We start from the raw sequence: 24190 nt of genomic DNA on the forward strand, positions 1-24190 counted from the left end.
GTATACCTGTTCAGCTGCTTGTTAAAGCAATTAGCTAATCACCCAATCAAATACCAGCAACATGGTGCATTTCTACATGTCATCAAGATGACATTAAGAAGTTCCAACTTGGACTTCAGAAAGGTGATGGACTATAGCACTACAACAGCAGAAGACCACACCAGGTGCCTATCCTGTCAGCTAGTTTGGCATAAACAACATGAAAGATTGGAAACAACATGAAAGATTCGATCCAACTTGCCTTGTTGTATCAAGTATTGTTCCTGATCATGTCCATCCCTCTGTGAACACAGTGCACCCATTTTTATGGATAATTTGCTGTTCCACAAAGCTCAAATCATCAGAAACTGGTTCCTTGCACATGACAATGACTTCACTGTACTCAAACCGCCTCCAAAATCACAAGGTTTTTGTCCAGTAGAGAACCTCTGGGATGTGGTGGAATGGGAGATTCCCACTTTTAACATGTAGCTGAGAAAATCTGCAGCAACTTGTTAAATCTGTGCCACGAAGAATTAAGATAGTTCTGCAACCAGGTAATAGCAAGGTTTACCTAAAAAAAAAAAAGAAAAAAAATGTGGCTGGTGTGTGTTTATTATAGAGAGATCATCAGCTCCTGATAGGTGTTGTCGAACTTACTGCTAGGTTAGAAAATTCCACAGTTAATAAATATTAAAATTAAATCTAAAAGCACTGGAAAACATAATGACACACTGGGAATATAAAGAGTGTATGCCAAAAAACTCCCCCAAACAGTTTACTGTATAGACCTAAATGGTACCAATAACCACCTTCGTGTGGCTGCTTGCTGATATCAGAGTAAGTAAAGCCAGATTTTCTTGTTATGTTGAACCTGCTTCATATTACAGGCCATTAAACTGTACAAAACAATAGATCCTGTCAGTAAATATGAGTTAAAACAGTCAATGGTGACAACAGTTGAGCCTGCTCAAAAACAGCAGCAGATCCTAGGAATGGAAATTCAGAAACATCAGTAGAGGCACAGTAAATAATAGTGATGTATGATTAGAAAGAGGTCCTTTCCTGCCACCTGGGTTCAAAGGCAGCAATCTTTAATTACCATGTTTGCTATTTATCTGGTTCTGATTGGATGTTTGCGCTTGCTGTTCTCTGATTGACTCTCATAGGCTACCATCATGTCAGGCTCCACCCTCAGTCTAAACCATGATCCCACCCCTCTGCGGAGCACACTGGGACGCCAGGCGAGTTTCCAGGAGCGCAGCAACTCCAGACCACAAGTACATGCCGCTGACCTTTGACCTCTCTCTGTGATATGTGTTATTTTGTGAAATATTGATTTTGAAGACAACTTTCTCGTGATTGTTCTCAGGTGACTCCTCGATCCAACACCTTGCCCTCTGACCCTCAGCGCCGAGCCTTCGCCATGAGGAAGATGAGACAGGAAGTAAATGACATCCTAAACCAGAACCCTGTGGAACTTCACAAGGTAATGTTTGGCCTGTGTTTGCTCTCTTTAGGGAGGTTCACAAACCCTGTGATCCTTATTAACTGACAGGTGTGTTTTTGTGCTCATAGCTCACTCTGGAGAAGGCGACAGACCTGGAGGATTTTGGTTTCAGCGTTTCTGATGGATTGCTGGACCGCGGCGTCTATGTTAATAACATCCGACCCGGAGGCCCAGCGGAACGGGGTGGTCTCAAAGCCTATGACCGAATACTACAGGTACAAAAATATACCAGTTTCACTAATCTCTCCACAGCCTTCAGCTCTTCATTTCTTGGTTTAAATTAAGATTTCTTTTTTCTTACAGATTAACCATGTGCGGACCAGGGACTTTGACTGCTGCCTTGTAGTCCCCCTGATTGCAGAGTCTCCAAACCGCTTGGAGCTTGTAATCAGCCGAAACCCTTCATCCTCTTCCTCCTCTACCCTGATGGCCAATCACACCGATGGCACAACCAACAGCAGCCATTCCTCTCAGCCAGTTGGCAGTGACCTGGGACCCTCAGAGCTCTCTGTTGGCCAGGGAGAGGACAGTGGTCCAATCAAGTGGAGCCAACCAGGAGATGGCTTTGGGGCAGGGATTGGGATGGGGCAGGTTACAAACAATTCCTTATAGCAGACAAAAATTATGTCACACTGGATTCAGCCACACCAGACTGGAGAGGTCGTGAGGAAAAAGGGGACAACAAAGTTGAATCAAACTGATTTAAAACCGGTTTAAACTGGTTCGGAGTAGACCACCCATGGTGCTACACACACCCTCTGGATGACCTTTGACTACTATAGTTTGACCCTTGAACTGCTAAAGCAGCCTGAAAGCACAGTGATGGACTGGAGCAACTCCACACCTTTTAACCTGAACCAGTTCTGTATACTGGTATTACTAGTGTCACTGGAACCAGAATTCTAATGATCCTATTAGAGCCACAACTGGGGCTACTGGCCTACCTGGTCTAAGATTAATAGTTATTGGTCCTTCTAGCCCAGAGCCAGTGCTACTGGTTCTACTGAAGCCACAACTACAGCCAATAGTCTTAACGGTCTACAAGCCGAGAAATATATCCCTATGAAGTCAGTGCCACAGCCAATGGTCTTACTCTTTTAAGATTGATGGTTACTGGTTCTAGAAGCCTAGAATTCTAGGTTGAAGACACATGGGTTCTGGAATTATGGTTCCAGGTTCCACCAAAGTCCTACTAAACAAGCACCTGAGCCAATAGTCTTAGCATACCAAGACACACAGGTACTGGTCTTAGTGGGATCAGGACAATGGCTATTGTTTCTAGTGAAACCAGAGGCAAATCTAGTTGTCTTACTGGTCAAAGCATGGTTCATGTTTGTGGTCTCACTGGCCAAGGAACTATGGATACTGCGCCATTGGCATGGCCAGTGCTTGGTGAAGTCCATCCTGGATCCTGGGCCTACTAGAACCAGATTTGTGGCATTTGGCCGAGATCCACAGCAGCACAAAGACTGATGGGACACTAGTCCAGATACCGAAACCTGCTGATGGGCATAACAGTTGCCAAGGAGACTAGGGATGCTCTGATCAGTGTCTACATCTGATGATATTACTGAACATATACTGATTACTAAATCCTTATGCTTGTGTATAAGAAAGCCTTATGACAAAGTCTTCTATTTGATATTTAACCAGCTGGAATCACTGGTCCTCAGTACACTAAAAACTAGATCGTTCAAATGCAGAAGACGGTAAGTCTGAATTTACTGAAGGTGTAACTTTTCCAAGTAGTTATGCTTGACATTGGAAGGTTGATGGAAAGGTAGTTTTAGGCACTGCCCCACATAGAATTAAAGAAAGAAGCTTTCGAACAAGAAGGTACAGATCCCACAAGAAACTGGTACCAGAAGGTTGGTTTAAGAGATGAGAATAAAAATGGTTCTGGTTAACCACAGGTTTTGAAGAAAAGGGTATAAGTGGAAATGACCATAGAAAGAGAGTTCGAGCTCAAAAATGGTTGGGGTTAGGTGAGGTTTGGCAAGTATACAAGGTTGGATTCATAAGGTTATGATGAGATGTACCTCCTTAAAATAAATTCTCAACATGACATGGAAACCTGAAGAGATATCCAAATTAAACAGTACAAAAGGAAAGACCTCCTTAGCTAGTTCATCTGGCAACCCAGAGATTTATTCCTGTGGGCATTACCAGGTGTAGTTTTTCATGATAACCAGATAAAATTCAGACACTAAGGCTTAGTAGTTTGGTTTAAATATTTGGCAGAGGTTGACAGACAGCTTTGAGGGGTTTTAACATTGTTGCATTCTTATTTACCATTCTATTGGAATAATAATAACTAGCACTTAGTCAAGTTCGATTATGCACTTTACTGAACTAAAACTGTACAAGGTTTGGCTTGTACTTTGGCTCCACTGTTGAACAGCTGCTATATTTTATGTAACCTGCTCTCTATCACTTTAATTTCCTGAATTCTCCATAAATTACAACTGACAGTTCTAATATTTTATGACGCCATTCACAAAATTTACATTATTACTAACCATTGCTGCTATACAGATGAATAATATGAGAAAAGTTAGCATTTGAGCAGAGATGTTGGTCTCTGGAGGAACACTGTTTTAAAGTTTTAAACCAGAGCTGGACATTGAAACATGATACTGGTTTTTACTGAGCAGGAAAACCTGCAGCTGCATATATATTTATGATGTTTGTTGCGCCTCAGCTTGAAGCTAGTGAAAAGACAAAGATAAGGTGCTTTCGGACCAGAAAATTTTTTATTGGTCTTGTTAAACAAGCCTTTGTTAGTTTTTTAGATACACATGATATGCACGATTGGAGAACCGCTAGCCATCACTAAAGTTCTAAAAGAAATTCGAGTAGGGTTAGAAAGGAATACTAAAAATTTGACAGCACACAACCCAAAACATTTCAACACATAAATCACTGTGGTAAAGAGTTTAGGTTAAAATTTGCAGAAGGTAATTACAAAAAAGTACATTTAAAAAGCCTGCATAAAAACGGGTGTAACATCAGCTGAGTACATAAAACTCTTATCGATTAAAAAATGGAACAAAGCACAGAGAAATAATTTTACCTTGGCTCTATGTGAGGGCAAGGTAATTTGATTTTTCATGTATACTTAATGCTATTCAGCTTTTACATCACTTCTGCATATCTATGCTCCAGGAGGAGGCCATGAGAAACTGGGACTGGTGTGGAGCGCTGCACCAATGAGCTTATAAAGAGATAAAAATAATATTGAGCAGAACTTATTTCAGCTTATTGGTGCAGCCCTCCAAAACAGTCCCAGTTTAGCATGTGTCCCCTTGGGAAAATAAATTGTCCATCTTTGGTATGTAGGCAGTGTGAATAGAAAAGAATCTGCAAACCATGCTTAGCTTAGTATATTTGGAAAGTGTATTTTGGAAAGCTATACATCTTTGATGATTTTTGGTCCGAAAGTGCCTATAGTCCATATCTTCTTAGGAATTTGGGAATGCATTGCCTGCCACTGGGCACACTCCATCTGCTAAGGGAGGACATGTGGTAGGATCCAAAGCTCCAGAACAGCTACTTTATATGCTTTAATATGTCAACTAGAGAAATTTGTTTATATATAATATAAAGGACATTTTCTTTACGTTTTTTTAAAATAATTATTTGTGAATTTTACCTTTAGAAAAAAAATCAGTGCATTTTCACTAATGATCAGCTGATACTGATCGGAGCATCCTAAATGAAACGAAGGGTTTACTGTTAAAATTTTAGTTCTGTGCCATGGATGAGCTACAGGCTGGAAGAGTTATGATAACCACGCTGTCAATAATAATAATGATGATGATGACACTGAGCAAGTTCAATAATACTTTTTCTACTGTTTACACCTGTTGGACTGGCCACACTGTGTATGTATGTGTGCGTGTCTGTGTGTGTGTATGTTACACGTTAAACACAAGGCCAGTTAAGCCCCTCCCACCTCAAGCCCCACCCAATCTACCCCCTGACCAATAGGCAGCCAGGATGATGGACGGCAGTTCTGAAAAATTCAGCTGATTGGCTGGAACCAATCAGAAACATAAACATTTCCTTCCCTGCCTGTCTGTGATTGGTTCTTTTTTACACACAAAGATAACCAATCAGCTTCCAGGAAGAAGCCACGCATGCCCCTCCCCCGACTTCCCCTCCCCATCCCCAGCCCCAGTGACAGTGATCTCTTATGCTAATCAATTGGTGTGTTTTTTTGATTGACTGTTGTCAATTCTGTTTGTTTGTTTGTTTCCATGGTGACTGAACCAGAAAATATGTAAAATAGATTAAAAAAAAAAAAAAGTTCAGTCCCCATCGCTGTTCACATCAAAAACCATCAAACCCTGAAAACACCATCTCATAATCACAAAAACTATGTTACAAAAGAAAAAAATCCTGTTAAAACAGGAAACCTGTGACAGTAAACACTTGTGTGTGTGTGTGTGTGTGTGTGTGTGTGTGTGTGTGTGTGTGAGAGAGTGAGTGAGTGTTTATTTTCGAGTGATGTCAACATCTTCCTGCTCTCACCTTAGTCTTAACTCACTATTTAAAGTGGCCAATCAGAACCCTCCCTCAGCATCCCTGAGCCAAACAGTCCAATAGTTGCTGCTGTGCTTTGGATTAGCATTGTGATTGGCTGTTTCTATGTGGATAGTTGTCATTGGCTGTTCTGGTCTACCCAAAATTTTCTAAAAGCTCAGATGGGGGGGGGTTTTGCAAGCAAATGGCTAGTATGTAGTTAGCATTAAGCTAGCAGACGCAGGGCATAACCATAATTATATACACAGTACAAAGGAACTACTATCCCAACTCTGTTTACTAGCTAATAAACATAGCAAGAGACTTGTAAGCACATGGGTAAAAGCAGCTAACCAAAGCTAAAATTTAGCCAACATTTTTTTTATGTTAGCACATAGCAGACCAGTACCAGCACAGTCTGTGTATTGTTAGCACAAACCTTGCACTTCACTAATGTACGGTTAGCTGTAGAGCTAATTAATGTCTTTTAGCATCTTGACTAGAAAAAGGCTGAAACAGCTCTATACCTGGTATTACACTGACACTTGAGCAGGCTCACTTGATCTAGGGACATAGCTATCATATGGCTAGCAGACACTAAACAAAGGGCTAGCGCAATCATAACAGACATAACACAAGGACCATAGGCTGGCTGTGTTTGATATCCATTTATTATTATGTTTATTAGCTAATCACAAATATATATATAAATATATATATGGCATATATATAAATATATGCCAACTTGGTTGGCATATATTTAAACAGCTAGCCACAGCTAACATTTATTGTAACATCCTATTGTATGTCAGGACACAGTTAAGCACAACTCGTGCCCATTGTTAAAATTGGGCTAATGTGTTAAATAAAGACTTTTTTTCTTATTTGCATTAGGCAAACATAACAGATAACAGAAATACATTTTAGCATGTGACCAGCAGATGTTGAACACGGGGTTTACGTAATGCAGACAAAGCTAACATAAGGGTATTTTAGCTCCATTGAAGATCTCTTACTGATTTTTGGCTTATGTTAACGCATAACTTACATGGGGATAACAGAGCTATTTAGCTTATGGTTAGTACTAAGTCACGGTTTCTAATTTTAGCAAAAGCAGTATACCACACATCAAATTCAACTGACAAGTGAGCAGCCTAACTTGGTCTGAGGACATTACTAACACATGATTAGTATGTATCTAGCAGACATTGAGCATAGGGCTAGTCTAACCATAACACATGACTATACACGTAGAACAAGAAAATTAGGCTTTCTATGTGTAACACCCATTTCTTGCTATATTTATTAGTTAATAAGCGTATAAGTAATTTAATTAGCATATGAATAAAGAGCTATCCAAAGCTAAACTTTTTATGTTAGCACACGGCTAGTGCCAGCACAGCCCTTACAGACCTTTAACATAGGGCTTACATTTGCAAAACAAAGTTTTTCTCTTGTTAGCAAAAAGCTAAAAGCTAATGGGAGATAATAGAACTACAGTTTAGCATGTGGTAGTTGATGCAGAGCATTAGAGCTAACTATAACATGTGGCTAGTTGCACATAGTACATGGGTGGTAAGTTAGCTGTACAATTTTTCAACACTTATTTACTGGTGTGGTTACAACTTAACATAGCAAGGGCTTGGTTGGTTTGTAGGTAGGTAAACATAAAGGGTAACCAAGGAGCTAAAAATGTCTGCTAACAAGAGAGTATGTCAGTTTTATGTCAGCTTCTACTGATTTGTGGTTTATGTTAGCACATGACTAACATGAACTATAATTTTGCTTGCAGCTAGCATTTAGCCGAGGTAGTAGTTACAGGTTGATTAAAGAGAACTAACAAGGTCTAAGGAAATGGTTCACATTGCTAATATAGAGCTAATGCCTTGAATTGAGGGCTAACACGTAGATGTTAGTGTTTTAAGGTTCAGCCAAGAGAACTGCTCCACCAATGGGAACAAGCCACAGGGCTGAGGGGTGTGGCTTCACAAAGGTTTGATGAGTGAGACCTAAAGCCATACACACTGTGTTTGTGCGTATCTATTAATATTACCATGTGTGTGGGTGTGTATTTGTTAGAGCCTGTATGTGTGTGTGTGTGTGTATGTGTGTGTAACATTGCAGGGATTTGCACTCTAGTGATTCACCTCAGCAAGACATCCACCCACCTACAACCACACACACACACACACACACACACACACACACACACACACACACACACACACACACGTGCATTGCACTGCCATTTGAAATAGTGGGTCAGATTAGTTTCCATGTAGCTTCACCAACCAACCAAACTGTATTTTTCTTTAAAGGAACAGGGATGTTGTAAAGTATTTTTGTACAAATTTAATACTTTGGTAGCATGACGTTCCTGTTGTTTGTCCTGTCGGGCTCCACTGCTCTCCTCCACCCGCCTTTGTATGGACGATTACTGAGCAACAATAAAGATGAAGACCTGCTGGGAACTGGACTCTGTGTGTTGTCTGACATCAACACACACAACTTTATTTATGATTTTTTTTCCTAATACATATTTAATTTTACGTCTTTGACAGAAAGAAAAGCAAAGCAGACCTGCCTGTCTTTCCTGTGCTGAATGTTTCTCAGCTGCATTTTACCACTCAGCCTGGACGTCTTCACCTTATTTTAATTTTTCAAAATGACATTAAAGTGTACGTAATAGTTGTGCATTTAGAGAGCATTAACTAGATTTCCTTAAATTATCCAAAGATCCCAAAACTGTTTTATTCCATGTTAAGCTAATTTTAAATGCCTATTATTGTGTTTGGTAGTTAAATCTACGGTAATGGCTTATATTTGTTAAAATCGTCATAACTTTTTAACCATCCTTTCCTGTGAGGACCACATAACTGTAAACCCCCCCCCCCCCCCCCCCAAAAAAAAAAACCCTTTTCTTGTGGTAAGTGAACAGAGCAGTGCAGGATGTTTTTTTTATCATGTGGACTTATCAATGATTATTTTTTAGGGTAATCATCTTTTTTTTTTTTTTTTTTTTTAAAAACAGGTTTTTCAGAATTGTTTAAGGATTATACAACAATAACCAATTTTCATGTTTGTATTTTTCTAGTTACAGGAAATGACATCACTTCCGGTGGGCATTTTGTTTGTGGATCACATCATTTATATTTCAGAAATGAGTCATAAATATTTTTACTATTCAAAGAAGCATCTGAGGGCTCTGAAAATATATTGAAATAAACAGAAAGTGGTTATTAACTATGATGGAGCATAGGAAGGAAAGAAATATTTAAAATAATTAAAGATAAAAATTAAGGGATAGGGTGAAAAGCAAGAAAATAAATGTTTAATGTTTTAGAGTCATTAAAGAAATAGTCAAAAAAAATAGTTTGTATCATGCAAGTTTACCAATTTGTATCATAATTTTGTTTTTTCTTTTATAAACTTGACAAATTTACTAGAAAACTTGACGTTTTTTTTCTTTTGTATTTCCCATTTTTCCACCTTTTTTTATTTCTTTTAAGTTTCGCAGTTTTTACTGTTTTCTTTTTTGAGACCTAACACAAACCGGATGTGATGCTTCCGCTCGGTGCTCTGCTCTCGTGCATGCTCAGTGTTTGATTGCTCTAGTCTGCGCTCCAGTGTGTTGTTAGCCGTTAGCTACTGCTGCTGTTCGAGTGCGCACGGTTTTATTTTGTCACCGGACTACCACTATAAGTATTTATCGACCACCCCTCTGGATAAATAGACACCGAGCCCGGGACAAAGGATGTCCACTGCGCTGGAGAGCTACATTAACCGTATCCTTCCGCCGTTAGCCACTAATGTGCAAACCCTCTGAATGAATGGAAAAATGCTAGTTAGCTTAGCTGCATGCTTACTTGTTTTGTTAATTAGCGGCAGTTCAGAGATGTCTGTGAGAAACGGGTTGCTCAGAGCTGAGTTAAAACATGTTCAGACTTCTTAAATGTAGATTTCACATTCACAAGGAGGAAAATCTCGTGATTTTATTGCTGTGTTTATATTATTTGGACCCGCTGATCAGAGAAGTTCTGTAAATGATTTCACAGTTTGATTCATCAGGACTCATCACATCCGGACCACTTTGGTGAAAGCTGAAAATTGTAAAATCTTCAGCTTTTTTTTTTCTTTTTTTTTTTTAATTTTGGAACCATACAACCTACAGTTTTAAAGCTGGAGCTCATTAACAGACAGAAGTTAAGGTTACAAGCGCCTCTTGCAAGCTACAAGCTTTCAATTTTGGTGTGATGATAATTGTTTCGATTTGTAGGTTCTGAATAATATTAGAGAGGTTTTGGTCCATAAAGGTGCCGTTTCTTTAACTCGTGCTGATCCAGGTACCGTGGCCATTGTCACCTCGGACGGCAGGATGATTGTGGTGAGTCTGAACACATCCTCATCAGAACTCCACCACTCACAATAATTGGGATTCAGTGAAGTTAGAATTATTTTGGATTGTAACTTATTGTAAGTTGTGTTCATGTCAGTTTGTTTGTTTTTTCAGGGCACTCTGAAGGGCTTTGATCAGACCATCAACCTGATCCTGGATGAGAGTCACGAGAGAGTGTTCAGCTCCAGTCAGGGGGTCGAGCAGGTGGTGCTGGGACTCTACATTGTCCGAGGCGACAACGTGTAAGTCACGTTTGACCTTTGTTGATGATGAATCAATATTGAAGACAAAAGATTAGTGAGGCCTTAATGTAAATTTTAGTCAGATTAACATGGTTTACCAATTTTATTATTTTATAAAGATATAATTTATTATTGCAAAATGGGATAATTAATAATTGAGAGTTAAGAAAAAAAAAATGTAAAAGTTTTTTTCCGTGATGCTTTAAGGATGAATGCTGTGGTTGCACATTTGATCCGGGTACCCCTATCAGAGTTTTGTTTTTGTTTGTTTGTTTGTTTGTTTGTTTGTTTAAAATTATTTTTATGAAGGAAAACCAAGAGAAAGACTCTTATTCTTAAACAATGAGGAAAATGATGTGTGGGGATCCATACAGATATAGATTTGTTACATGTTGTTTTAATTTAATGAACAAAAAATATTGTTGTTAACAGTTCTGTTATGTAGTTTGTTTATCATTGTTTATTGTTTTCCTTTCTGTTTTTATTTGTTCTTCCTGTTTGTTTTTGTTTGTAATCCCCTCGTTTGTTTTCGTGGTTACACTTTTTTTTTCTTGTTTTGGTTACAGTGCGGTGATTGGGGAGATCGATGAGGAGACGGACTCCACTCTGGATTTAGGAAACATCAGAGCTGAGCCGCTCAACTCTGTCGTCCACTGACCTTTGACCCCTGATGACAGCGTGACTGTTGTGTGAATAAAGTTTATGGGAGTCTGTTTTAGGAGCGGGTGTGCTAATTATCCGGGATCAGCCGGAGCATCCTGATAACTTGCTCGCCTGCTTACTGTCTCTGACTCCTGGCTCTTGTTTTCTGTTTGTACTTTTTATAAATAAAGAAGTGAGATGATGAAAATGTTAGAGGAACTTTTTTATGCTCCTAAGTCTTTTTGTCAATGTGAGACTGTTAATAAAGTTTAATTTGTTGTGTTCTGAAAAAGAAAAGCGTTTTTGTTTTGTTTATTTACTCAACAGAAATGTTTGACAAATTGTATTTTTTAGTCGGAGGATATTGATCAGAGGAAAAAGTGAAAACTTTATGAGAAAGAAATTAGATTCTTAAATTCGAGAAGAAAAGGAGAAAAATCGAATAGCTTCTGAGATAAAATATGCCACAACCAAGATTCAGTTCTTCAAGAAGCGATTTTTATTTAAACGATCTGCAGAGCCAGCAATAAAATGACAATTCTAAATGAATCCTTACATCAGTCGCACATCTGAGAGCGAGGAGGAAATAGATGGTGAAAAGATGGTGCGAACACTAAAGGTGTGAGTAACACTGATATCAGTGAAGTGACAGATCGATAAATACTGAAGTTTTACGTGAGGGCCATGGTGAGGAAAGCTTAATGGTTAAAAACAGCTGGATAAAATCACCTGAAGACCAGATAAACTGAGGTAACAAGTTTAAGGATGAGCAGTTGTGAGCACGGAGCTGATCTTTTAATCAGCAGGAAGTGGCAGCATCAGAGATGGACGGACCGGTGAGGTCATGGGAGCAGTATTCACATTGTTCCTACAGGCAGATTAAACTCTACAACTTAAAAGTATTAATATGCGTATTTCTCAGGTAGTATCTTTTCCACCAAAGTGCGTTTCTGTTGTGTTTGTATTTTTTTGTCTGCTCCCACAGTCAGGGCGCTCTCCAGGTGATTCCTCTGGTCTGGGGTCAGCGCCAGATCCTCATAATGGAGCCGCAGCCACGAGACGCCTGAAAAGACACGACTCCATCAGGAGGATGTCCCTCACACCAGCAGCAGCAGCACAACAGCCTCTTACCTTTTGTGACCCTCTGACCTATAGACACCAGTAGCACCGCCCCCACGCTGTGATTGACAGGCTCTCCAGCATTTGATCGCCCCGCACCCAATCTGTGAAGCACCTGAGCTAAAACCAAACCGTCAATCTCCAAAACGATACCTGCAGGAAGACACAGTAAAAATACATGTTATCAAATACGAGGGCTCACATATGTAAGTACACGTATGCAAGTGCATGTGTTGGGATTACATTTTGGATCAAACTCTGACTGTACTTTTCTGTGTTCATATTTCCATCAGTATTGACAACATCCACAGCGCCACTGGCTGAAATGCCCCAAACCATGACTGAGCCTCCACCATGTTTTACTGATGGCTGCAGACCCTCACTGTTGTACCTCTTTTTGTTCATATTGACTATTTAAACCAAAATGTTCAAATTTGGATTCATCTTTACATCAGACCTCCTGCCACTGATTTTCAGTCCAGTTCTTGTCTAATTTCTGTTGGTAACAAATTATCTTAAAACAAACCCCAAATGTAACTATAATCACAAACTGTGTAACAACCTGCGCTTCAGCATAAAAGTTCCTGTGTCATCAAAGATAGCTGTGTTTGTTAGTTTCTTTAGATTCCTAAACACAATGAATTTTCTTTGTAAGTGCAGGTAGTTCATATTTCCTGAGCGTGTTTTCGAATGCATCAACAGTGAATGGAGGCATTTTATTGGTTTTACCGTCCGCAGGAGCCTTCAGTTCCAGCTGATGCTTCGCTTTTCTCAGGATGCTGTAGTAATCTGCGTTGGTGGAGCACAACCGCTGAGCTGTGTCGCTGTTCACGCCCTGAGCCTCCATCATGGCCTGGAACTTTGACAGCGCTGCTCCACCAACCACAGCTTCGGAAATCTGCTTTCTGCCTTCTGATAGGTCAGACACCAGACCAGTCATCACGAGCAACAAGCCGCCTACAAACACAGACAAAACACTTTGAATATTTATCATGCTTTCTTTTTTAAATATACCTAAAGGGAAATTTTTACACCAGTGTAAAATTACATAAAATTAAAAATAGACTAAAATTAAAGTAAGTTGTTGTCTGTAAAGGTGTGCATGCAGTGGGTTTATATTCCCATGATATTTTTACAGCTGTCAGAATTGAGTGTTTTTTGTTTGTTTTTTTAAACCTAAGTGGTCTATTTTTCTTATTAGCTATAGCAAAAAAATTATTATCATCATTATAGACCTGGTTATCTCATCTAAGGGTAATATTCATTAGGACTCTATAACAAAGGTAACAATGAGATTCTTGTCATGTCTCTGATTTTCACAAAGGAGAGGCTGTTCTGCGTTTTCTAATTTTATTTTCATGTATAAAGAAAGTTACAGGTGTAGATTAGTGCTGTCAGCGTTAATCTCGTTAATACGACGTTAACGTCATAACCACATTAACGGGGCAAATCCCCGTTAGCAAGTTAATGCGGATCGTCCCGTGCAAGGGCTGCACGGCGTCAACCAATTAGCGCGGTTAGCTCGTTAACGCGTTAACGCGTTAGTGCCGTGCAGCCCTCGCACACGGCGATCCGCGTTAACTTGCTAACGGGGATTTGCCGCGTTAATGCATTTATGGCGTTAACCTTGTATTAATGAGATTAACGCTGACAGCACTAGTTTAGATGTTTACATTAAACAAGTCCAGAGTTTTAAATAACGACAAACAATTATGTGGCAGTGGTTCCTGTGGGTACAAAGTCCACAAAGTACAAGCAGTACAGCTCACAAGCATTGGGTGCTGCTCCTCGGTAGACTGCCAGAAACTGATCAGTCAGAACAAAGTAGGCTTTTAGGGAGGAGGACCTTAAAGAGACGGGAGGTAAACTGAGGGGCTGCATACTGTGTAAAATAATAATTTTCTTTTTCTTAACCAGAGGGCATCTGTATGGAGTGCAATATTTAAAACTAAATATAGAGCTAGGAGAAGAATGAAGATAAGATATATTTTATTTATCCATAATCTTTAATATTAACTTGACACTGCAAATTTTTTCAACCAGCTTGCTGCTAAAAAGAGGTAAACAGGCTGGTTAAAAAAAGGCAGGTGGCACAAAAGAGATGCTGCAACGTCATTAGACCGCAGGTGTACTTAATAAAGTGGCCATGGGTGTCCTAATAAAACCATTTGCCACTTTGAAATGGTTCAGATGCTTCCTGCATTTAGAGAGCCACAGGTGGTCCTAATAAATTGATCACACGGTACGTGTCTCTAATAAAATGGCCACAGGTGTTCCTAATAAAGTGGTGTTCCTTTGGGTGTCAGGACCTTTTTAATGCCTCGTATAAGACACGTTGTTACTTTGGTGATCAAACCCTGACAGACGAGAGCTGCTGAGTGATGTCATCACCCTGAGTCGTGACCAGCTCCATCAGGTCATCGGGTCCATTTCCCTTCAGCGTCTCCAGAGATTCGATCACCTCCACGCTGTTTCCCACACATCGACCGATCGTACTGTTCATGCTGCTGAGCACGGCTGCTGTACGTATGCCCAGGCCGTTTCCTGCTTCCACCTGAAAGAAAAATAAACGGCGAAATCCAAATTTGAGGTCAACTTTGCCAGTAATGTGCTGTGGAGTTAGATGCTGCTCCATAAATCAAACCTCTGAGTTTGGATTGAAATAACCTGTAATTAATCCCAATATTATCTCCCCTGTGGTTCATTGTTGTGTTGCTCCCTGCACAGATGTTTCACATTAAAGCACTTCCCTCCCTGTTTTATAGTGAAATATTTGAATGGTTGTTGTACTCACTAGCATCTGCGCTAGTTCTGTAGCACTTTCCAGGTCTTTGCACATAGCAGCTCGTCCAAACTTGACATCCAGCACCAAAGCAGACAGAGATTCGGCTCCTTTCTTTGAGATAATCGAACCTGCAGAAACAGCACAGACGGCTGTAAGCTGACCAGAAAAAACACGGATATCCACGGCAAAATCCGGCCAGGTGCTGGACTCCAGTTTTGCGTGGGTATCAAAACATCTGGATGTTTTTCTTTTCATCGGTTTTAATGGGCATGCTGCTTTAAAATTGCTCAAACTTATGTTTAGGTAGACCCTCCCACGAAGGCTGACTGGGCTCACACATCACGTAGGGAAAGTCTAAATCCTCTCCGCCCGTGTGTTAGGTCCCCTGACCCTCCCAACACACGGGCGGAAAAGCTTAGATTTCTCAAAACAAAAAAAAAACAAACAAAAAAAAGGGTTTTCAGGTCTTGAAGCACTAATCACAGTATTTACCAGTAATGAGAGGTACACTGTCCACAGTGCTTGTGATGTCTCGCAGAGCGTACAGGACTCGATCTGCAGGAACCAAAGTCTCTGTCTGACCCACAATGCAACAGCCCACTGAGTCCAGGATCTCCAGGATCTGGAGAAGAACAGCTGAATCAGAGAATGACTTTGAGTATTTATCACTCTTTATTATCCGTATGTAGTTTTATTTATTTATGAATTTAAATATTTAATTATCTGGGTTTTTTTTACCCTTATCACAAGAGTTACCATCAGAATTAATTAACAAATCTCAATAAAGATGTCAGTGTCCTCCTTTCCCCAGTCGATAGTTTCATCTGTTTTAGCGTCCATTGTTATTAAGAGCCAGCAGGGGGCGACTCCTCTGGTGGTTAGACAGAAGAGACTTACTTTATTTTGACTATTAGGAAATTCCTTCCTGTTGAGTAAATGGTGTCAGTCAATAGATTTGACTCTTGAATAATAAAAAAAGACATCCACTTTAAAAAGTCTAATCCCCATTGGCCAATGATGTGTGACTGACAAGAGGTTAGCCAATGAGCATGCAGTGTTGCAGTATGCAGTGTTTGTCACTATGGCTATATCCATCCATTATATACAGTCTCTAGTCTACAGAAAATCTTTAGAGCCCAAACCTTTAATCTAACTTAATCACTGATCATCATGTGAGCCTAAAGAGGCGACACAGGAAGTTATTCACTTGTTCCAGGGTCTAGTTGCCTAGCCAACTCTGTTATGTCAGTCAGCAGTATCCTTGGCTCTCATTGGTAGTTGACAAATTGAACTGTCCACTCTGGGACCAGTGGTTATTTCCCTCATAAAATCAAAATATTTCATATCAAAAAAAGATTATTTTTAAGTATATTTATTATAATTGACTTCATGTGGCTCACATGCAGTACCCTCATGGCCCACCAGGGGGTGCAATGCAATGTGTTTCAGTGTGTTTTCCCCCCAGAGTAACATTTTGCTGACATTTTTAAAAATTAAACTATATGTAAATATATGTGAGCCTGGACAGTTTGTAATTGACCAACATTACACACTGAATGATTTACTTCTTGAAGGAACAGCTCGCTTCACCTGCTCTCTTGATTGCTCCACCTTGAATGCTGGAATTGATTCCAGTTTATCCAGAGTTCCTCCTGTATGAGCCAAGCCCCGCCCACTGATCATAGGAACCTGCGGACATGGAGTGAATTAATATTCCTAATATGGTAATCTCAGGGTGTGAGGAAAAGAAGACACACCCACCCAAGTAAACCTTCTACTAATGAGGGGTAACCAATCAGAAGAAGTTTGGTTAAAAGGGGAGGAGCTTAAACAGAACCAGGGGGCTGCACTGAGTCCCAGTCTAAAATAATATTAATCATGTAAATAGGGATGGGTATCGTTTAGGTTTTATCCGATACCGGTGCCAAACCAGTACTTTTGAAACGGTGCCGGTGCTTAAATGGTGCTCAAACCGGTGCTTAAAGAATGGAGAACACAAAATTGGTCCAAAAACCTCTCATGTTCAGCTGTTTTTTGTTTTATTTTTTTTGTAAAAAGATAACAATGTTAGCCTTTTCTGCAGCTATAGGGCATATATGGTATCACTCTTGGCTGGAAGCAGTGCTTAAACAATGGAAAAAAACACAAACTTTGTCCAAAAACCTCTCATGTTTAACTGTTTTCCACTTTTTCTTCGATCATTTTAACCTTTTTGGCCAGGGTGAAGGGAGTATCTGCCATCAAACAAGAAGACAGCCGCATGTAACTACAACGGTGTTTGCTAGTTCATCTTACGTGCATTAATGTAATAACATGGTTAGCCTCAACGTAAATTACACACGAACAACATTAAGCTACTCACAAGAACGGCTGCTGCTGCCATCATCATCCTCATCATTTCTGCTACACTGGCAGGGCTAGTAGGGGCCAGGACTCTACTCTTCGGGTTTTTGGGGGATGTTGCTAACTCCGGGTCCGATAACAGGCACCACACCCGCAGTAGATGTGCCGGTGTGAGGTCTCACAGCAAGCTATCAAACACGGCGCATTTATCGGCTTTAAAAAAAACCCGCTATGCGTCGCCAGGTGTTTCATCGGATTTGAGGTGTTACCTCCTTTGACAGCATCACAGTATCACCTTAAAGCACTTGTTGCAGGCTGCTGAGTTTGCATCTTTTGCTGTGAAGTACAGCCAGACTTTGACCGCTTCGCCTTGGGCATTTTTAATCTGTAGCTCTGCTCTAAAAGAACGTACGTACCTGGACCCGCCTACTATCCTCGGAAACGTAAAATGATTGGCTAGAATTGGCTCAGGAAAAAAAAGCACCGAAATAAAGCACCGAAATGTGCGCTGCTTTTCGGTCTGGTTACTACCGTTTATGTGAGAACCAGTGCCATCATGGCACCGGACACCGGTACCCATCCCTACATGTAAATCTAATGCAGTCCAGCTGGGCATGAACAGAATGGGTTCACTTTAAAGTTTTAACCAATCAGATTTCATCGTTAAAGTCTATACCTTACAGCCGCAGGCAGCTAGCGCTGGCGCTAACACCAGACTGACTTTGTCTCCCACCCCGCCAGTCGAGTGTTTGTCCACTATCAAATTTTTCCACTCATCGGGCCATTCCATCACTTCTCCCGATGACATCATCTCTCGGGTCAGGGCCTTAATCTCCGCGGAGACCATCCCATTCAGCCAAATAGCCATCAGCATGGCCCCTTAAATACAAAGAGGGGGAGACGTTAAAGATGCAAAGGAGGAAGTGTGAATGCACGTCAGATGGTTTGTACCTGTCTGAGAGTCCTGAATGGTTTTCTCTTTAATGGCCTGGATGAAGGCTTTGATCTCGTCATCACTTAACTGTCCTCCATCCCTCTTCTTCCTGATCAGATCTGGGATTGTTATCATGTCTGCTAGAAGTAAAAACATTACGAGTCTGTTTAGACCTAAAAATTTTCAACCATTCAGTGACCAGGATCTGGTTTTATTAATCATAGAGTTCTTTCCTGTGTACTTGTTTTTCCTTATTCTCTGGATTTTGAAAGACAGCCCCCCCCCCCCCAAAAAAAAAACTGAGACACAAACAAAGGAGGAAAATAGATTTACCTCTTAGCAGTACTGAGAAGGCAACACAGTTTGAATTAAGGCATTAAAACAGGAATCAATCTGTTCGAGCTGCCACATCATCTTTCTCGTTTTATAAAGCAAAATTTTCAACATGGAGAGTTTCTGTTACTGACTTTACTAAAAGATTAAAAAGGTCAAATTTTATGTAATTAATTGACTATTAAGTAATAAAAAATAGTATATAAAGTAAAAAAGCAACAAAAAACAATTCTTTTCAGGAATAAAACTTAAAACTTGCACAATTAGAATATTAGAAATGGAATTCCACTACATCTGTTTTTAATAATACATGTAGTAAAAAAAAAAGCTCTTCCAGCAGCAGGACTCAGCACTAATTGTGTAAAACAGCCCGTCACATGCCCTGTTCCTCTGAATCATCTTTCTGAAGAAGCTGGTCGAAAGCTGCCTGTCCTGTAACTACATAGAGCTGTTTCATACATCACCTCTGCTTCCTCTGCAGCAGTTCTCCTCTTTGTAATCGAAATGCCTACCACACAGCCAGCCTCTGGTGCACCACAGATTAACAGCACAGCAGGACGATGGCAAGTTTCTCTCTCTCTCTCTCTGTGTGCGTGTGTGTGTGTGCGTGCGTGTGTGTGTGTGCGTGCGTGTGTGTGTGTGCAGCAGCTCCAAACTGACTCAGCAGAAACAACATCAGGATGAGCATCTAGCTCCCCTAGTAGAAAATCTTTCACAGACTCATTTCCTTTGCAAGGAAGTGAGTCTGTGGACTGCAGCTAACTAGCTTTTTTTATTTTTGATGTTATCATTATTTTTTAGCCAGCTGTAAATCTTTTATACACCCTCTGTGACTCAAAGGACCAGTACTGCCATGACTCCAGTTTATTGTTGGACTCATAAAGTCCGAGGTGGCTCTGCTGGTGAAAGTTCAGTACTGTGCAAAGGTTTTAGTCACTTTAAACATTCAGCTCCTTATCTGTATCACACAGCAACATCCGTGAGATATAACAAATCACCACGTTACAGGCAAAAGAACAATAATAATACATGTGTTTGGCACCTAATTAGCAAAATAAAGCCCATGACTTGTTTTTACTTTTATTGTCTCCACCTGCTATTCTCTGCTTTAGCTCACAGAAACCTTCTGAATTCTCAAATACACCAACCAGCGCATCTGTTTAAACTCAAAAACAACAATAGGAATGATAATGAACACTTTACAAACTTATTAACAAACAGCCTTAATCCATTCAGGCCCTGCAGATTTTCTGTTAACCATACCGACCTCTAACCACAGGTAAAATTTAACAGAAAACATCCCTGTTATGAGAGTAAGACAGAGTCAGAGTACAGTACCTGGTCTGATGTTTGCAGTCTGTGAAGTGGCATCGACCCCGCGGTCCTTCATAAAGTGAGTCTGTCAGCCAATAGGAGAGCAGGGAGAGGACCTCTGATTTGCTCATTCAGAGAAAAAAAAGCTGACAAATGTCCCCACTAAGTGAAGTTCATGTGCTGTGTGTTTACAGACGATCTGTTTATTTGTGTGTCACGTGCAGGCGGCTGTTATTGGTTCAGACGGGTCCTCTTGTATTTCGGTTTCAGTTTGTGTGCTCCTTTTCCTTCAGCTTTTACTATTTTAAATACTTTACTTTTATTTCGTTCTGAACATTTTCTGTATGTGCTGTGAGGATATGAAAGTATGTGCGAGTTACGAGAAGTTCGGAATAACTAAAGATATTTTAAGTTTACGTTTTGGTTTTATTTTGACTTTAAAACCTACTTTGACACAGTTTTTGTTTGCAGTCAAACAAACAATGTGTCAAAGTAGTTTGTTTAACTGTAATAATTGCCTTCGGAAGTCTGTTTGTTCATTTTAAAGTTTCATTTCCTTCACAAGGAGCATTATTTTTTTTCCCTGCCTGTTGTAATTCTGAGTGACACTAATTGTTTTAAAAAATTGAAATGCAGAACTTCAAATATGATTTTTAATTAAGTAATTAAAAGGCGGACATTAAGAAGAGTTTAAATGGATTATTCTGTCTCTGTTTTTGTGTCTAAACCCATTATTAGTTTAGACGACACTCATCCTGATGGATGTTGCTCATATTTCCTCTTTCAGCTTCCTTACATCAGCTCAGATCATCAATTTCAACACTTTTAACAGAAGTAACTGTGACTACAGGATTCATCACTAGCTGTGGAAGTTTAAATTCTTTTGAATTTTCATCTGCATGGTCTTAGAGTTCAGCGTGTGTGTGAGATCTGTCTTTTATTTGTATCAATGCCAAATGCTGGGGGAGCCTTAAAAAAGAAATGGTCAGCTGTGCTACTAGGCTATATTTACTATCAGCTACAGGTTGAAGCACCCTACAATCGATATTATTTTGAAACATCATTAGAGCCCCCCCCCCGCGCCTTTTTTTTTTTTTTACCTCTTTGTGTGTGCCTGAGGTTTGTGAGGTTGCACCAGCAATTTTCATAATAACCACACCTCTGATGTTAGGCTAGCACCCCCATCAAGCTCGCCCAAATCAGCAGAATAGATAAAGCCCAGGAGCCCTCCATTACAGACGTGGCACAGCCCAGAGGATCCACCCAAGGAGACTCCAGAAAGCAACTGATGGGCCCCATACTTGTAAACTCAGCACAGTCGGCCCAATCACAGTTGAGGTTATGTCACTGAGTAAGCACAAATGAGGACATAATTGGATTCTGCAACCCAAGCTAGAGGAAACTTTTTGAGTGGTTTCAAGCCAAAAGTCCTGAATGTAGCAACATGACCATTGCTTCTGTTTTGTGATGTTGAGCCAGGCTAATGGGGTTGAGCAGTCTTCTAATATTATTGGTAGAACATGAGCCTTTGATGAATCCTGTCTGGTCATTATGATTTATTGAGGGCCGAACTGTTTCTAATCTAGATGAAAGTGCTTTAGCAATAACTTTAATGTCGGTATTAATTAGTGACAAAGGCTGGTAGTTAGATGAAGAGTAGGGTCTTTTTCTGTTTTTAGTAATTATTTTATTGCTGCCATGTTCATATGGGGAGGGATTAGACTGTTTTTTTTGGTTTGTTTTTATTTCTGTGCCAGTTATGAAGAATAGTGGAGATAACACGGACCAGAAATGTTTCAGAAATTCAGCAGGGAATCCATCCGGGCCTGGTGCCTTGCCATTAGGCATTTGGTTTAGGGCACAGTGTAAGTCCCTGGCAGATAGGGGTGATTAGGTTTATTTTCAGCGGAATATAAATAACGGTAAAAGTAGTAGTAATACTTAATAGTAAGTATTATTGATTTCCCGTCCCGGTATTGTTGCATTCACTGTAGAAGAGATTCTGTTTTTTGTGATAAAATGTCATCTAGTTGCAGTGTTGGGAAGGTCACTTTTAAAATGTATTCCATTACAGATTACAGAATACATGCTCCCAAACATAACGGAATACTTTGGATTACTTAATATATTATCAAGCTTTTTACAACTACATGAATGTACTATTGCTGTGTGATTTATTACTATTACTGAAGGATACTCGTCATACCAATACCAACTGGAATTTTAAATCTTAATATATCTTAGTGTAAGGCTGCACTTTTTGCAGCGATCTCATATAAAAAACTATTCCGCGCGTATATAAAACCTTCATATTAAATAATTTTTTGAATAACAATTTTTAAAAATATTTCTTCACGTCATGATAATCAGTGAGATTGAGACACAGGCATTAGAGCCTCTTAATGTGTGTTTTGTTTGGGTTTCCACCAGCGTGGAATTACCAAAAGTAGAGAGGGCATAGCCTAACATATTAAACAGGAAAAGACCACCGTGTAATCCCTTTATTTCAACAAAGTAACTGTACTCTGAATACCACCTTTTTAAACGGCAACTGTAACGGAATATGGTTACTCATATTTTGTATTTTAAATACCTAACGCCGGTACATGTATTCCATTACTCCCCAACAATTACATTGTAATTGTAAATGTAATTGTAAAACATGTACTTCCGGGGAGCCGTGGCACGGAACGGCAGCTGACCCGGGAGGTGTGTCCCACACTGGAGTCGCCGCACCTGTGCTTAATGGCTTCGCGGGCTGCTACTAATCTTTTGACACCCCAAAGCAGACCTATTTAACGGTGCGGTCGGATGAGAGCCAGCACTGGAACGGTAGCGCAGCCGCGGTTAGTGTTTCAAGATTGTGAACGTGAGAGAACAATTTAGTTACTGTATGTTTGTTTTCTCGTCTGTCTCCAGGATCCGGGGAACGGAGGAGCGGCGAGAGAAGGAGTTTTGGATTATTATTGCACTGTCACCGCTGGGAGAAGTCACCTTGCTCTTTTTGATTACAGTCGAACTGTTGCCTTGTTTTCACTGTAAATAAATTCACCATCACTTCGCAAGGAGTCTCGCACCTGAGTCCTCTAATTCCATTCACCATGACAGTTGTAGTGACTTTACTCCTTTCAGTGCCACTTTAAGCTTTTAAAAACTTTACTTTTAGGTTAGTTTGAAAAAGTTTCAGTGGAAAGTTTAGTTTTTTGTGTGTTAATATTGGAGTATTTAGAGTAGGAAAAGGCTTTTAACACTAAATGAGTGACAAACACAGGTTTATCACTGAGTGAGGCCACAGTCACACAGGTCGAGAGAGCAGTCCATAACATTTGGCAACCTCTGGGCATGAGGTTTCCCTGACTGGTTGGCAAGTTGTTGCTGGAGGTTGCTGGCAGTCATTGTGAAGTCAGTCCCGAACAGGGTCACTAAAATCTCCTGTGATAGCTTTGTTCACTAGCACACTGCTACAGATTCCTGTAAGTGCATGTGAGACACCAACCTGCCTGCAAACACTCACCAACTGTTCACAGACTGGTATAAAACGTGGAAAAAGTTTGATGTAAACCAGAAACTGAGAACACTTGCCTTTAATGTAAAAGTTTCAAAAGGGTCAGCTTGTACTTTGAAGGAGAACGGTGTCCATTTGCAGTTTGTGTTTTACTTTTCACAGCTTCACTGCTGCTTGGTGAGCAGTTGGCAAGTGTTTGCAGACAAGTTGGCGTCTTCCATGCAAATGAAAGGTGACTGCAGCATTTGGACTGCCAGCAACCACATTTTTCCTAGTGTTCCTATTTACCAATGGTTATGAGTCTCTCAGACTCTTGAGACAGCATTATACATTTCAAAATAGCAAACAAGTTAATTTCACATGGTTAACAGTCACATGACTGGAAACCTGAATCTTCCCTGATGTGACACCTATTGTTCAGGTGGTCATGGAGCTGTGCTGACATCACAGTAAGTGATAGCCATGGAGTTACTCATACCTACCCTCCATATTTTCTATAAATCAAGATATAGCTACTTTTTGACAGCTGGCTAGCTAACCACATGACGTTTTCATGGCAGATGA

General features: G+C 40.1%; 3 protein-coding genes and 1 pseudogene across 14 annotated transcripts in view; 3 read left to right on the plus strand and 1 right to left on the minus strand.

Moving 5' to 3' along the window:
• grip1 (glutamate receptor interacting protein 1) overlaps positions 1 to 8507 on the plus strand; it is a 67436-nt gene extending 58929 nt beyond the window's left edge. For all 10 annotated transcript variants that reach the window (XM_063460728.1, XM_063460729.1, XM_063460725.1 and 7 more), the window contains 4 exons: positions 1149 to 1259; positions 1352 to 1468; positions 1558 to 1704; positions 1793 to 8507. In XM_063460728.1, the coding sequence (XP_063316798.1) occupies positions 1149 to 1259; positions 1352 to 1468; positions 1558 to 1704; positions 1793 to 2101 (684 nt within the window). In that variant the 3' untranslated portion in view covers positions 2102 to 8507. The remainder of the gene's footprint in view (positions 1 to 1148; positions 1260 to 1351; positions 1469 to 1557; positions 1705 to 1792) is intronic.
• The window catches only part of LOC134615929 (NACHT, LRR and PYD domains-containing protein 14-like), an 851239-nt pseudogene that overhangs the window by 334597 nt on the left and 492452 nt on the right, over positions 1 to 24190 (plus strand).
• lsm8 (LSM8 homolog, U6 small nuclear RNA associated) lies at positions 9617 to 11576 on the plus strand. The gene is made up of 4 exons (XM_063460803.1): positions 9617 to 9798; positions 10357 to 10397; positions 10524 to 10651; positions 11218 to 11576. Exons 1-4 carry the CDS (start codon positions 9768 to 9770, stop codon positions 11306 to 11308), a joined length of 291 nt encoding a protein of 96 aa, XP_063316873.1. The 5' UTR covers positions 9617 to 9767; the 3' UTR covers positions 11309 to 11576.
• tymp (thymidine phosphorylase) lies at positions 11791 to 20446 on the minus strand. 3 transcript variants are annotated; one of them, XM_063460758.1, is made up of 10 exons: positions 20146 to 20446; positions 18492 to 18614; positions 18217 to 18419; positions 16788 to 16886; positions 15690 to 15819; positions 15207 to 15325; positions 14804 to 14966; positions 13142 to 13369; positions 12425 to 12565; positions 11791 to 12356 (listed from the first exon to the last, which is right to left on the minus strand). In XM_063460758.1, the coding sequence occupies exons 1-10, from the start codon at positions 20195 to 20197 to the stop codon at positions 12196 to 12198; spliced, it is 1419 nt and encodes a 472-aa protein (XP_063316828.1). In that variant the 5' UTR covers positions 20198 to 20446; the 3' UTR covers positions 11791 to 12195. The 3 variants fall into 3 exon arrangements, with proteins under 3 accessions (XP_063316828.1, XP_063316829.1, XP_063316830.1); XM_063460759.1 differs by lacking the exon at positions 20146 to 20446 and adding an exon at positions 19272 to 19407 and having other exon boundaries at positions 18492 to 18611; XM_063460760.1 differs by lacking the exon at positions 20146 to 20446 and adding an exon at positions 19272 to 19407.

The sequence above is a fragment of the Pelmatolapia mariae genome, linkage group LG17 (genome assembly GCF_036321145.2).
Source record: "Pelmatolapia mariae isolate MD_Pm_ZW linkage group LG17, Pm_UMD_F_2, whole genome shotgun sequence".
NCBI classification, from domain to species: domain Eukaryota; kingdom Metazoa; phylum Chordata; class Actinopteri; order Cichliformes; family Cichlidae; genus Pelmatolapia; species Pelmatolapia mariae.

Coding starts and splice junctions, on each gene's coding strand:
- lsm8 (XM_063460803.1), top strand. CDS start 9,768: ATGTCCACTGCGCTGGAGAGCTACATTAACC. Junction 9,799..10,356: donor GCTGGAGAGCTACATTAACC/GTATCCTTCCGC, acceptor GTGCTGATCCAG/GTACCGTGGCCATTGTCACC. Junction 10,398..10,523: donor CGGACGGCAGGATGATTGTG/GTGAGTCTGAAC, acceptor TTGTTTTTTCAG/GGCACTCTGAAGGGCTTTGA.
- tymp (XM_063460758.1), bottom strand. CDS start 20,197: ATGAAGGACCGCGGGGTCGATGCCACTTCACAGACTGCAAACATCAGA. Junction 15,820..16,787: donor TGGAGCAATCAAGAGAGCAG/GTGAAGCGAGCT, acceptor GTTCTTCTCCAG/ATCCTGGAGATCCTGGACTC. Junction 15,326..15,689: donor CAGTGTACCTCTCATTACTG/GTAAATACTGTG, acceptor CTGTTTCTGCAG/GTTCGATTATCTCAAAGAAA.